The sequence below is a fragment of the Calidris pugnax genome, unplaced genomic scaffold (assembly GCF_001431845.1).
Source record: "Calidris pugnax isolate Ruff unplaced genomic scaffold, ASM143184v1 scaffold128, whole genome shotgun sequence".
Classification (NCBI taxonomy): Eukaryota; Metazoa; Chordata; class Aves; order Charadriiformes; family Scolopacidae; genus Calidris; species Calidris pugnax.
The window spans coordinates 1,689,730-1,704,080 of NW_015090851.1; the positions used below are offsets into that span (position 1 = coordinate 1,689,730).

Consider the following 14,351-nt stretch of genomic DNA (forward strand, 5'->3'; position numbering starts at 1 on the left):
CCCTCACTGTTTCACATATTTTAGGCAAACATTCAGCTTTACATTAAAAGAGACCTCAAACTGAAGCCCAGGTACAGGTCAAATACAAATGTAGAAACTTAAAAGTGCCAACAAACAAGATAATTCAAGTACATTAACTGTTAAAAAAAATATATATTTATTTCAATTTTCAGATGCTTCCAACAGGTACAAGTCATCAGGATTTAAATAAGACAAGAAAACATTTGAGATAAAGGACAAGAAACATTTTGTTCCAGAATAAAATAGAAATTGTTAACCCACCATTTTAGAAACAGAAAAGTCCACAGCAACTTAGAAAAAGAGACTCAGGAGTTTATTTCTGTTTTGAATATGGCCTGGAAGAATCACAATTTCTATCCCAGCCACCAGGCGATGACGACTTGTCTGTATCCGTGCTCTGACTGTAAGCAGAGAGAAAATAATTGCCCCTTTCTTGGGTTTGATTTGCAGAAGAAATTTGGTACGTTGTTCCCAGAAAAGTCTGATGAGTGAGTACATTAAAGTGACTGAACTGATGGGACATGTTTAATTGTCTGCTATAAACTTGGAAGTTATTGAAAGGAGCTTGTTCAACCGATTTGTGTTTTTCTCCTTCAGCCGAGCACGCTGTAGAAATGGGCTGTATCTCTTCCAAGTCAATGTTAGAAGTCTTTTCTATCGAGCCAATGTGTGCTTTGGGAGATAACTCTGTAACAGATAAGCAGCTTTCTTTTGTGTCTGCTCCATGTGAGCCCTTGGCCTCTGCCTGCAAAGCTTCCAAATGAATATCATACTTGGAGGCATCGTTGCAGATTTCTATTTGTGATGTTTCATCCCCTGAATCCAGAGACATGTCCTCCTCATCCTTTTCATCGGTTTCTACAAGAACTACATTAAAAAAGAGAGAAAGTCCTATTCTATTGAAATACAAGCTTTGGTTAGAAAAGCCATACACTACTCACAGAGTGTTACGCTTCAGGTCTGCAAGTCCAATATCACTTAAGTCTTGGTCTTCTGCCACTCTTGTTCACTTACTCAACAACCACATTTAACCCTCTGTGTGAGTGTCCAGTTATTCCGATGCTAAAAGCTTCTGCGCATTGTGTTCATGTTTAGTGTTGGGAAATCCCAACTCCCAGCTCCAAAGGGGTTAATGTCAAAACAGCATCTAAAGTTACACAGTAGGTGAGTATTTGATCAGACAATTAAAGGAGTACAATTACTGACATCCCAGTCCTTTTGTTATGGTTTCTAAAAGCTATCATTAAGTCTATCCTTTGCCTGAAAGCAGACTATGGCTACTGTCTTCACCACCACCTTAGCCTAGAGTTCTCCATGATTGGTGCTCCATCCCAGCTGCTTTTCCCCCATCATTTAAAATAGAAAAAGAGTAGCTTGAGAGTTGGGTTTTCCTTGCCATCTGTCATGTTCCTTCACAAGAGTAAAGGCACACTATCTCAAGGACCTCCACCCCACACATCTAATTAGCTAAAGAAAGCGTTAAGTGTGATTAATATTACCTGATTGTCTTTTGTGAGCATCAGAGGGAGGAAGGCTGTTTTCTTCAGTAACGGAGTTGTGATACCCAACGAGACTTTTAAAATTTTGCATAAAGTCATCAACAGTAGCAACTACTATTCCATTATCAACATAATTTGAAAGTGTTTTGAGATTCTTTTCTAAATACATAAAAAGAAATTTTGTATTAATATTTAGCACCTATTATCAAAAGGGGGAGAAATAATCATAAATTTGGGATTTACCTGTTAAGAAGACAACATGTCTCTGCTGTATGTTTTGAGCCTGAAGCCTGATAAGACACTCTAATTCTGGAGCATTTCGAGTTTGGGAATCACAATGATGGTAAGAGAGAATCTCAACCAAGTGCTGCTTTTGGTAGGTGTTCAGAAGGGTCAGCAGGCTCAGGGCGTTAGTGTTCATTCTGTAACAGGCAAAAAGCACACTATTAGGAAGATAATTTTAATATTTGGATTGGCCTCCAATCAAGTAAGTCAAAAGACAAACACACCAGCAAGTTATACTTAATAGGGTTGTCGAGAGCATAATTAAAGCTGAAGTGTTTTAACAACTGGTATTTGAAGAACACTACTTACCTCCCCAGCTCTTTAAGTTTTTTTTGTATTTTGCAGTGGACTTTCCACTGCCATTTCCCATCTGGGGTATTGAGATCCTCCAGAAACTTTAAGAACTGTTTTAGTTTATCTGTTTTGGAGATATTGAATAGAAGTTAAACATTGTGGCATGCAAACCCAAAATAATGCTTCAGTTTATACATAAAGCTTCTTTCAGTTTTGATCAAAGCAGTTACACAACTCTGAACACCAGCCCCAGTACTTCAGGGAACCCTCCCAGCAGATCAGCCAACACCCTTCCAACTCGGAGCTGCTTTTCTGTGGGTCAGCTGCCGAGCAGTGGGATCTGCTTATGAAAAGCTGAATCCAGTCATATGTGATCTGCCTTGCTAAAATACATTTTTAAAACTGGTAATTTCATTAATTATTGAATTTCAAATTAAAAAAAGTGACAGAATCTAGTTTTTCAATTTTTTTTTTCCTAGCATATTTGTGTAATGAGTAGTAAGGAATAAAAGGTTCCATGTACATAACTACACAGTCTAACACCAACTTAAAAAGAGATGCCAAGGTCTCCAAGATCTTGTTCCCCAGAAACGTGTTCTCCAAAAAGCCCACTGAGGTAAGAAAGAGACTGAATTAGCTGAAGTTCTCAAAAAATATATATATATTCACAAAAAACCAACCCCAAACACCCTCCACAAAAATAGACAGAAGACTTGAAAATGACAAGACTTGATTCCTCACTGCGATGGGAACAACAGAGATGGGAGCATCTCTCATACACTAAAACATCAGGCTTTTTTTTTGTCTGTTTTAAAGCTTCAGGAAACATCCCACTTACCTATTGTGAGGGACTCTGGATTAAGGACAGATTCATCTGACACAACAAAACCACCAGACACAAACAATTCATTGTAAGTGTGATTTTTCACATCATCCAAACTGTCGACACCCGCAAAGCTGACACAAGAAAGCCTCTTCAAAGTCACCAAGCCAGGTATCTGTTTAAAAATGTTAGAGATCAGAGATGGACACCAAAGGTCATACGAAAAACAGAACTTTCCTACTTACTAATACCAAATGTCAAACTTCAAAACACAAAAATTTATTATTTTTTCTCATGCCTGGGGAGGAGCTCTCTCAAAAACATGACAGGAATGAGACTGTGGAGGTCGAGCACATCGATTATTTTGACTTTCTGCCCAGCAGAGGTTTATAGACCCTGGCTGGTGGGAACACCTGCAGGAGGACATCTGCCAGCTGCCTTCACCTGCTGTTGGAGCATCACAGAACTAGAAGGGGAACTGCTCAAGCTTCTGTACAGCTTTACAGCTACTAAGAATAAATATGTGTTAGCACATATAGATACAAGTATATGATGTAACAAGACCAGGCATCTACCACAACCATTTTTGTTTCTTCAAGCAGCAGCTAAACACATGACATGGTTTAAGCACTATATTGTTATGAGAAAGTGACCTTGCTCAAAATGAGCTCATCCCACTACGTTTTAACAGTAGCTTCCTATAGTACACATTTACTTATGTGAAATACCTTATGGATGAGGTTGGCGATGTCTTCATTTTGGATAATTATCAACAGTTTATCTAAAGCAGCTCTTCTTTTAAGGAACTGTTCTGGATGGCACTCTGTATTACCTAACTTTGTAAGATATTCCTAACACCACAAAAAGAGAAGACAGTGAAGAAAAAGTGAATGGTGAATCCCCACATGATGGCCACGTTAAGTTTCCTGTTCAAATGAATCTCAGAGACAGGTTTCCTTGTCTGATACATGATTTGGAAGGATGTACAACACAGAAATGTCAGTCATTCTTACAGAACTGCGCATAAACAGCCATGGACCATCTAGCAAAACTGCAGGAGTTTTCAAGTAAAGCTAGAATTTTTTATTATTTCACTTTCATCTTACACATTTAAATACAGAAGAACAGTAATCTCCAAAAGTTACCTGTACCACTGACTGGAGGGGAAGGGGAAAAAAACCCCAAACCCCACACACTGACTTTTCATATCCTCTCTCTAAAATGGCAAGCTATCACATTATTGCCTTTGTTATCTTTTTTCTGTGAGGCCACCCCCCAGCAGTATCTTCAGAAAGAATCAAACTACAGCCTGTTCTGTTTCCAACTATGAGAAAGAGACTTACGTAAAAGCTAAATATAAGCAAGACTCCCTCAGAACCTCAAACGACAAATGGGACAGGGCAGCCTACTTTCACAATTCCACCTTTTTTGAAACAGATTTCAGACTACCTTATGTTTGCAAGTCCAGTTTTATACATTCTGATTTGAAAGGCACTCTATTCTATTTTAACACTAAAGAGAGGTTGAACTGGAACATATTTACCTTGATTTCTTTGCAGAGAACACTTTCTTCCTCTTCATGAATATAGAATTTCACAGTGTTTTTCTGTACATCTTTAATAATTTTGACCAAACTGTTAAATACTTCAGGTTTTAACTGGCTTATAAAATCAGAAAAGGCTGGTTGCGTTGAAATGTTTAAGTTGTCTGGGGATTTCTGTGTCTTTTCTGGTGGCTCCATGGGATCACCACTGGAAGAGGTCTGATCAGACATCAACACGTCCTCTCTTTTAGCATTCACACGATCTGTTTCCTCCTTCACTAAGGGTAAGCTTGACAAATGCTGCTCATTAGAATCCAGATCTTCCATGACGTTATTACACAATGGCTCCGATAACAATGCTGTGTCCGAGTCCCTGCACGTGGGTAATGTCTCGGGTGGAGGATTCAGTGCAGTGTTTCCAACCACTTCTGCTGATTCAGGACTGGAATACGCTGGTGGAGTCTGCCGAATGCACGAGGACAAAATAACACTATTCAACTTTTCACTTAGTGTCTCTATATATTCTTGGACAGAAGTCTCTGATGCCTGTAAACACATGTATTCAGAAAGTCTCATTATCCTCTCTCGGGCAGAGAAGACAGGAGTGGACATACCACTCACATACGTGACATTCTTCTGCTGCAAAATTTCCTGAACCTTTCGTGCAAAGAGATTATATTCTTCTAAGAGTGTAGTCTCTATTATTGCACTAATGGAATGCTTAGCTGTCAGAGGGTGATCTGCTAGCACACACTGATCATCAACTTCCTCCACTTGCCTCGGATAAAGTCCATCTTCTGCTGTCCCCTTTTGTGTGTCTGAAAATGGGGAGTATGGAAACTGATAATCAGAACTTCTCTGTCTGCTTATTACTCGGGGGTCATTAGGAAAGGCATCTGTTGGCGGTAAACACACCGGTGGTTCTTCTGTTGATTTCAGACCTATATAGGAAGAGTTCATCATCATCATCATCTCATGTTTGAAAGTCATGCACCACTGATATACTAAAACCTCCAAAGCACAGTTTAAAACAGCATTGCTATTGTGTCTCCCCCCTCCAATCAGTTTTAATCCAAAGACTCAAGTGTTACTGTCTCTGAGGTACAGAAGCCCAGAAAACGTAATAGCTCCTAAGAGGGTAGAACAATAAAGTCAGTTTGCTCAGAAAAGCAGAACACAAGTAATTTTCCCATAAATATTATCTGATTTAAGCATAACAGAACTGCCTTATTTAAAAAAAAAAAAAATCAAATTCAAAATCAAACAGGGTGACAAATTACTCAAATATTTTCATTTGCTACTAGGTTATAATCCTCAGACTTTCAAGAGCTGCATGTTACCTTGTAGAGTTAGACTGCAAACTGCATCTCTGGCCTCACAATTAAAAGCCGAAATTCTTTTGCTTAAAAAGTTAGGACATAGGTTTTATGGTAATTTTTGATACCCAGAACCAGTAATGCTGCAAGGAGTGCTGAAAGCCTCTCACAATCCAAACCTCAGCTCATTTCCATGGCGCACAGTTTCTTCACCATCCACATTCAAAACTATGGTTTTGTTTGTTTTTAAACCAAATTCAACACTCCGTGGCAATTAATGATATATATACACACACAGGTATTTCAGTATATATGTGTTCCATAAATACTTCAAAGGAGGCTTTTTTGTTGTTTTTCTATGAGTTTTTTGGGGGGTTTAAGTGTTAAAGCTAATACAGTTGTAAGCAGAAAACCAGATTTCTGGAACAGAAGCAATAACCCAAATAGTACAGACAGTTACTAAAAGTTAGTGTTCTTTTGGAATGCAGTCACTTTTCTAGCCAGTTAAAAGAAGTTATATTCAGTCCCTAATTTAATCATGCCCATCCAAGTCCAAAAGGAAAAGATCTGCCACTAACAGGATCCCTTTTTCATGGTGACAGTATCACCTTGTAGTTATTTCATGCCACAAGAGTTACACAGAGAAACCAGAAATGTGGTTCCATTTTATTTTCCTTATTAACGAAACTAGATATTCTTTCTTCATCCTTCAAAGCACATTCTTTGAGTCAGCCCAAATTTCAGGTTTTCTTTAAAAATCACTAAACACAGATGTAAATCAGGTTATTCCAAGTAGTTCCAATCTATTTGAACCTTTTTTTCTGTTGCCCTATACCTTCAGTGTAGATCCACACCTTTTGCATACACAAGTATATTAATTTTTAATTATTTTGAAAAACTCAGTACCAAATCATAATGTTAACGAGTAAGTTTAGTTTAAACTCATTTGAGAGATGAGGCACTTAAAATCTGTTACGTATCTCATTCTTGAGCTGCTCTGCACTTGCAAGCTACATCACTATTGTAATCAACAAACATTATGCTATAAGCAAGTATTCGTAAGAAGATTAAAAGCTATACTACAGCTTTAAATTTGGGGCTGTTTTTATAACTTCTTACATTTTAATCCACCTAATCAGTTGCATATCAATTTTTAGCAATGATATCTTGTTCTGTGGCTCCCCTGTCTGCATTCCCAGTACAGGTAAAATTTCAAATCCCAAGGTTATTGAAGAAGTTAATCTACAATCCACTCATCCCAATTTGATGGAAAGTTTCTATAACAATTACATCAGGAAAAAAGTTTTCAAGATACGTATGATTAAGAACTCATTAGGTTATTCTTCAAAGGTGATTATTTAAAGTTTTCCAGAAAGAAAGAAACTTTGCTTTAAAAACAAAAGCCTTTGTTTTTACTAAAGGGTTTTATTAAAAAAAAAGTTAAACAGAATGTGAAAAGAAAGATATACCACTGAATATAAATCAAAAATATTTTCTAGCATAAAAAACAGGATTAAAAAAATTAAAAGAACTATTTAAATTCCAGTTACCCTTATTTAAACAGAATTCTTTAAAGGTGGCATCCTTCATAGATCTACACCTTTGGGTCACAAGTCTTCCCAAAAAATGAATACATGAACAAGGAGCAAACCCCAAATAAACAAACACACACTTCAACAACTGTTAAAGTGTGATTTATGATTTCAAACATACTCTCTGTTGCTGAAGTCTTGTCACTGGCTATGTCAAAGAAACCAAAAAGAGAACTGCCTGAAAACAATTTAGGAAAGCACAGCTGCTGAAGAGCTGCTGAAATAGTTTATCCTCACAGGCCAAGAGTCAAATTCTTCACTGCTTAAGAGAGGTCCTTATACAGTGACTCCAAAAAGAGGATTCTTGGGCAGATTTTGAAATCGTGACAAAATGACAAAGAAAGCTTAGAACGTTCTGTTTCTTCATATCCAAGATTAACATCATCAAAAGCCATCACTTTTAAGAATGTCAATGCATTAATCTTCTCTTACAAGAGAAAGAAGAATAAGCAAGAACAAACACCATTTTTGTCTTTTATGTCTAAAGCCAAAGAAGAATCTCTAATTCAAAGCAAAACTGAGTTAGGATGGGTTTGTTAACACCCGCATGTGCCCAGGTTAGCTTTCAAAAATAAGACTTGGGTTTGCTTACTGTTGCCAGACGTTTAGACTGTGATCATGAAGAAATGAACAATCTGACGTTACAGAAGTCGTTCAGACAAGTTGAAGACCAATGAACAACTGTCTCCTCCAACTCTTTCTGCTGTCGTTGGGGAAGAAGCAAGACAAACCCTCCACTCCTCAAATCACAAACTATGAAGAGCGACTATGAAGACTATGAAACTATGAAGAGTCCTTAAAGTTTAGCTGAGCATGATCCCTGTATCAAAAGTAAAACATATTTTTGCTTGAAAAGACAAAAAACAACCCAAGAGATTGCTCATTTGCCTTCCTGCAGTTGTGCAGAGGTGAAAAAGAGACCGATGTTCTCTGAATTCCTTTCTGTACTTGCTACAAAGATGAGTGACGTGGGAAGCCATTGGATTTAGAAAGCAATCAGTTTCAGAAAAGAACAAAGCTTCCTTTAAATTATATTACTGAATCCGTCGTGATTAATGAACCAAATCCATCTTAATTAGAACCAAAATTCCAAGCCCTCTAGAAGATGCTACAGAGGAAGATATGCCCAGTCAAAATAAGACAAGGGGTAATGGCATTAAACTGAAAGAGGGGAGATTTAGATTAAATATCAGGAAGAAATTCCTCACTCTGAGGGTGGTGAGACACTGGAACAGGTTGCCCAGAGAAGCTGTGGATGCCCAATCCCTGGGGTTGTTCAAGGCCAGGCTGGATGGGGCTTGGAGCAACCTGGTCTGGTGGGAGGTGTCTTTGCCCAGGGCAGGGGGGTTGGAACTCCATGATCTTTATAAGGTCCTTTCCAACCCAAACCATTCTATGATTCTATGAATACTTACTGCAGTAATAGCTAATTTGTAGGAACCCAAAGAAAACCAGTGATGCTCAAGACAATGTCTTTTATCTCTAGAGAACAGCTTCCCTCTCTGAAGACTTCAGAGACATTTCTTCCCAGTAAGATTTCTGCTCTCACCGATGACTGTGCAACACGTCATTCAGTTGACAAACACTTGCATAAACTCCCACATCCACCGTCTATGATGCATTAGAGCTCTGAGATGCTTCATCATCCACTTCACTAGTTATCTCAGCAACCATATCCTCATCTATATGCACAGTGGTCATTTCCTCCAGGAGTAAGCCACTATCCAAAATCACTTTACAGTCTCCATACTCTCTAACTTAGGAAAATATCCGTGCAGGCTTTTGATGTTTGGCCCTTAAAGTACAGAAAACTTTATCCAGAACTACCCTGCAATTTCGTTAAAAGGCCTATGAATACTGTGAAGAGAAACCTGTTTTCCCTGACATTCTCCCTTCTCAGCCAAACAAAAAGCTGCTAAACTGCACAACTGGATGGGTATCAGAAGCATCCAAGAGACAGATTCCAGCATTCCTGGAACACCATCAGAAATCACGAAATTTTTATTCAGAGAATGCAGTTAATAAATTCTATCTGGATTTAGTCATAAGACAGCTTCATTTGTAGCCTTGAATTTCGAGCTCCTGATGACTATTCCTACAGCCCAGTTTCCACATCCTTCAAATCCATGCTTTTATGTTCTCTCAAGACTTGACACTGTTGATTCATCAAGAAATAGAACAAGAAGCTTCTTCTATAAGATTATTTAAGATTTAAATGATTAGGTAAGGAAAAGACTTTGAAGCACTTCCAGTAGAAGAGCTTGATACAGAAAGAAGTAGATCACTTTCTCTAAGGAGAACACATCTCTCACGGCTTTTCTGGATGCCCAGTTGCAATTAACTGCCCATCCAACCTTTCAGGAGAACCAAGCAAGTTCAAAGACTGAATGCAAAGCAGTTACGTACCTCACCAGATAAACAGTCAAGCATTCACATTTCTACATTATGTCAGTATGTACCCAAAGCAATATTCTCCGCCAGTATCTGTTTTAATCAAGTATCAGAAACAACTGCATAGGCTGAAATATGCTTGTGTGCCAACACGTGACCCAAGAATGGGATCTATGAAAGACAGAAACCTTTAGAACTTGTTTTCATTCACTATTTGTAGCAACAGAAGAGTTAAACCCATCTTACCTGTAATTGGAATAAGTTTCCAGTGCATTCCAACTTCTCCTATATTATTTGAGTTGGAATGTTGCCTGCGATAAACATGTTCTATAGGTGTGCTAGGACAAGGACTGTAGTCTTCAAAACTACTTACACTTCCAGTGCTTGCTTCCTAAAAGACAATAAAAATTCTCAGCTCAAAACTTTATCTTTTGGTAGCTATTAAGCTTTTACATTCTCAACAGCTGACAGTAAGAACGCACCTGACTTCACCCACATATTGGCAATTTCACCACCAATCAAGTCAAGTCAAACTTGGAAATGTTTATATGAGATACTTATATATTTTATTTACCTGTTTGATATTTCTGAGACAGATATCTTTGCTGATGTTCTATCATTAAGTAAATAAGGCAGTCCTGAGCACATGCCTTAGAGTACAGAAGCTGAGTGGGGCAGGCAAAGAGGGAAAAAAAATTAGGAAATCTGTCTCCTCCTCAGCCTTTTTTCAGGCTGTTGTCTTGACAGCTGACTAAAGCCATGAGATGTTGACATTATTAATAAGGAACTACCAGCAACTAGTATCAAACCCTTGAACAATCCAATTTCATCCCACATCCCAGACAGTTAGATGCAAAACAGCACGGAGATTAAAGGTAGGACAAACTCTTTCCTGCTCCATGACTTAGAAAGCAAGTTTTGTGTATAAGCATCAATACCACACACCATAGAACAACCACTCTGCAGAGTAAGGTGATTGAGCAAGCAGCCTGGGCCTGCTGAACCCTAAGGCCAAGAGCCTTCTTCAAACGGTGTTCTGCCAGTTATATGCTGTCATGAAAAGTATGCATGGAACACATATACACCACTGCACCAAGAGGGCACTTCAAGAGAGCTAGGCAGGCATTCAACTGCTCAGAATTTTTCAGCTCTGCTCCTGCCAAAAATGAAATAAAGCCAATTCCCCAGCCATCTTTAATACCCATAGAGCATTTAAGACCTTCCACTACGCACATTTCTTAATGCTTCTCACTCAGACTCTGCTCTAGCAGAGACAAGAAATAAGCCCTTTGTCTTTCCCACAGTAGAAGAGCAAAAGGTAAGGACGGCAGGATCCACACTTGTGTGCACAAGTGGAAGGCATTTTCCTGCTCTATAAAATGCCCACTACTATTAAGTAGGATAGAGAATACACTTTGAAGGGGCTGGACCAAAACCAATATCCAAAACTGGAGCAATAACTACAACTAGAGCAAAAAAGTACTTGATGATTGTAAAGCGGTAAGAATCACTTTATTAACCCTGAGGCACTGTCACTAGAAAAGGTCACTAACACACACAGAAACAGGTAACTGAGGTAAGTTGTGAATTTTTGTTTTTAAGGTAACAATCCAGAACCCATGAAGTATATTTTGTTTCCAAAGACAATCAATTTAGTCTTGCCAATCAAGACCAGAGAGAACTGTCACTAAAAGGAAACAGCTCTCATTTTGTTTCTCTAGAGTAACTATTGGTCACCTGTGGATAAACATTCTTGTTTAAGATACCTCCAACCAATTCTAAATATCAAATCCAGATTGCAATTTGGCTTCTTTTACTGTCTTGCTTTTGACTAAAAAGCAACAGGCCAAAAAAAGTCTCAGAATGGTACAGCCTACAATTGATATATTTATTTTCGGGTTGCACTTGGGGAGAGAAGAGGGAAGAACTCTGAGTGCATAAGCTTTGAAGTAGATTGTCTCAATTTAGGTCTGGGAGGAGCCTGGTCAAAAAAAGGCTCATTTCTGTGTGCAAAATGGAATTTCATAATTATGACAAGTTGTCGTATCAGGACTATAAGATTAAAGACTAAGCAGTACACAATCATTAATGGCCTCCCCTGCAACCATTGCTGAGAGTGTCCACATGGAACTGCAACTACTGCCTTATAAGCTATTTTCTGCAAGAGTCACAGCCAGGCAGTAACTATGATGAGGAACTCTCAAATCTCTCCTTACTGTGTTTCAGGCTCAACAAACCTCATCACTCTCGCCAGACCAAGAGCCACTCCCAAAGGAGGAGGAAGCTGGAAGGCGGTATGCAAGCTGCTACAGTAACACCATACCTGTTCCATGCAATAACTTCACAGATTGCTAAAAAACCTCACCACCATAAGCAAGGTGAGAGACAGAATTGAGTATCTTTTTTCTACAAGAGACAGAAGACAACGGCAAGGCTTTGGTCGCAGCAGCCATGAAAAAACACGGTCATACACAGCACTCAGCAACAGAGGGACAGAAGTCTTGCTGTCTATTGCTGGAGCAGCTGCATATGACACTTGCTGTAAAACTAGGGAGGAAGACTGACCATGGTTGCTTTCCATCTGTCAGGTTATTTTAATTATAGTTTTATTACAGAGAGAGTAGACATAAAGAACCTTGAACACACATCTTAAGATTTAAGACAATTTCCATATCCACTCCTACCAAACAGAAAAGTTTCTTCACTGGAAAGTCAGTGCTCATCTGCATTTCCTATGTAAAAAAACATAATATCTTTTTCATTCAGTCTTATAGCATTTATGAAAATAGTACATTCAGTATCAGCATCTACCTATGTGGCAGTTTCACTTACTTTTAAACGTAGCGTGTGCTCATGGCTTACTTCATTGGCTGAAAGCCGGAGATCAACATCAACTGGGTAGGGTAAGCATGCCACGTCAGTTTCCAGTCCCACTGGGCTCTGGGGGTCCTTAAAGTTAATATTTTCAGCCTGAGCAGTATTAGGAAGCTCATGATCATCTTTGTCCTGCGCTGGAATGGATTCATATTCATAGTTTTGTCTCATATCCTCTTCGATTTCATCAGTGCTTAATCCTAAAGCTTGACTTACAGACTGCACCAACGACGAATCCAAGTGTCCTGCACCAGTTAGTCTTTCTAAAACCAGTTTAACGAGGCCATGTGTGTCATTAACAGCAGGGTCAGATACATCTTGCTGCCTCAAGTCAGTATGATGTCCACCAAGACCAGAATTAACTGAGAAAACAGAGTGTGGCGAATCCGAGGTTCTGCCCCCTTAGAGCAGGGGAAGGAAGGGAAAAGTATCCATTACTAAGTGTTAAAATAAAAGCAAAACCTGACACCGCTCCCTCCCCGCCCCCCAACACCTACCACACACCCACAGTCTCCCTCTTTCGCATCAATTCATACCCTACATATACATTGATTTTCTTAACAAAGACATTTTAAACACATAGATAAAAGGGCGGTTTCTAAAGCTTATAGCTCCCCCCACAGATAAATAATCACGGGGTTTTAGGTTACTCAATATTACAATTTTATGTTTTAATAGAAGTCACATACGATGATCTATGTATTGTATGGAAACCTTGTAAAATTCTCCAGCACTTGTTGATAGAAAAAAAAATTAGTTTGAGCAAAATATTTACTTGTTTCCAGCCTTAACACTGTTGCTCCAGAAGCTGATGAGTATCTTAATCCCTAACCTCACAAATTATTTTAGACTAAGCATAAATACTAAAACATTACCATGCCTATTTACAATAAAAGTAACTTTAGAACAGGGTTATTATCCTCTTGGATGAGTATATAGCATGGGTATTTATTCTTCTTGGAAAGAGACTAAGTATATTAAGAACTCCTAACTCATTTATCATATATAGGAATATAATCACGTTTAGATACTTAAACTCAAAATATTATAGGTAAGATTTTTTGCAAGACAAACAAATTACTTTTAGGGTAATACAAAAACATAGATAGATGTTGCTGGTTTGATACCCTGGAAGGAGTTAAGGTGAAATTCAGTTTTAAACAGATACTCTTCTGATCACAGCCAGGTAGAAATGAGTTCACATATTTTACATTAACAATCGATGTAAAAAGACCCTGAAGACTCATAAACTTCCAAGCAGGAATCCCAAGATCTAGCACGTAGCCTACCCTCTGTCTCCACATCCACACATACCAGTATCTTTTGTCCCTCTCAAAAGGGAAAAAATTCCACTTCATCTTCCAAAGTGATTCATCTACACATGAGAATGACTAGTGCTTGACATTAATTCCCCCCTTCTTTGTGCCGCCCCCCTCCCCAATTTTCCCCATTCATTATCTTGAGAAAAGGGTCATGGAAACAGAAATCAAAGGGGGTTTTTTGGCAGATCATAACTAAATATCAGATACTATCTGTGATAATTATCTGAGGTTTGGATGTGGATAATTTTATGTACAGAATAATTTTACTATTAGGATGTTTCCTTTGTCCCACTACACACATTAGTGGCTGTTTCAAAACTGTGCTCATGCTTAGAAGTTTAATTCTCCCCTTCAATGTAAATTTATTAGGTATTACATAGAGTATTTGAGC

General features: G+C 38.5%; 1 protein-coding gene across 2 annotated transcripts in view; it reads right to left on the reverse strand.

Annotated features, from left to right (window-relative positions):
- Positions 1-133: 133 nt before the first annotated feature.
- The window catches only part of FAM208A (family with sequence similarity 208 member A), a 32,995-nt gene continuing 18,777 nt past the window's right edge, over positions 134-14,351 (reverse strand). The window contains exons 15-23 of one of the 2 annotated variants that reach the window (XM_014943207.1): positions 12,597-13,039; positions 10,011-10,155; positions 4,466-5,406; positions 3,651-3,773; positions 2,938-3,097; positions 2,115-2,223; positions 1,764-1,942; positions 1,521-1,679; positions 134-888 (exon numbers count right to left, since the gene is read on the reverse strand). In XM_014943207.1, coding sequence (XP_014798693.1) covers positions 335-888; positions 1,521-1,679; positions 1,764-1,942; positions 2,115-2,223; positions 2,938-3,097; positions 3,651-3,773; positions 4,466-5,406; positions 10,011-10,155; positions 12,597-13,039 — 2,813 coding nt within the window. In that variant the 3' untranslated portion in view covers positions 134-334. Of the gene's footprint in view, positions 1,169-1,520; positions 1,680-1,763; positions 1,943-2,114; positions 2,224-2,937; positions 3,098-3,650; positions 3,774-4,465; positions 5,407-10,010; positions 10,156-12,596; positions 13,040-14,351 lie in introns of both variants that reach the window. The other variant, XM_014943208.1, reaches the window with a different exon arrangement.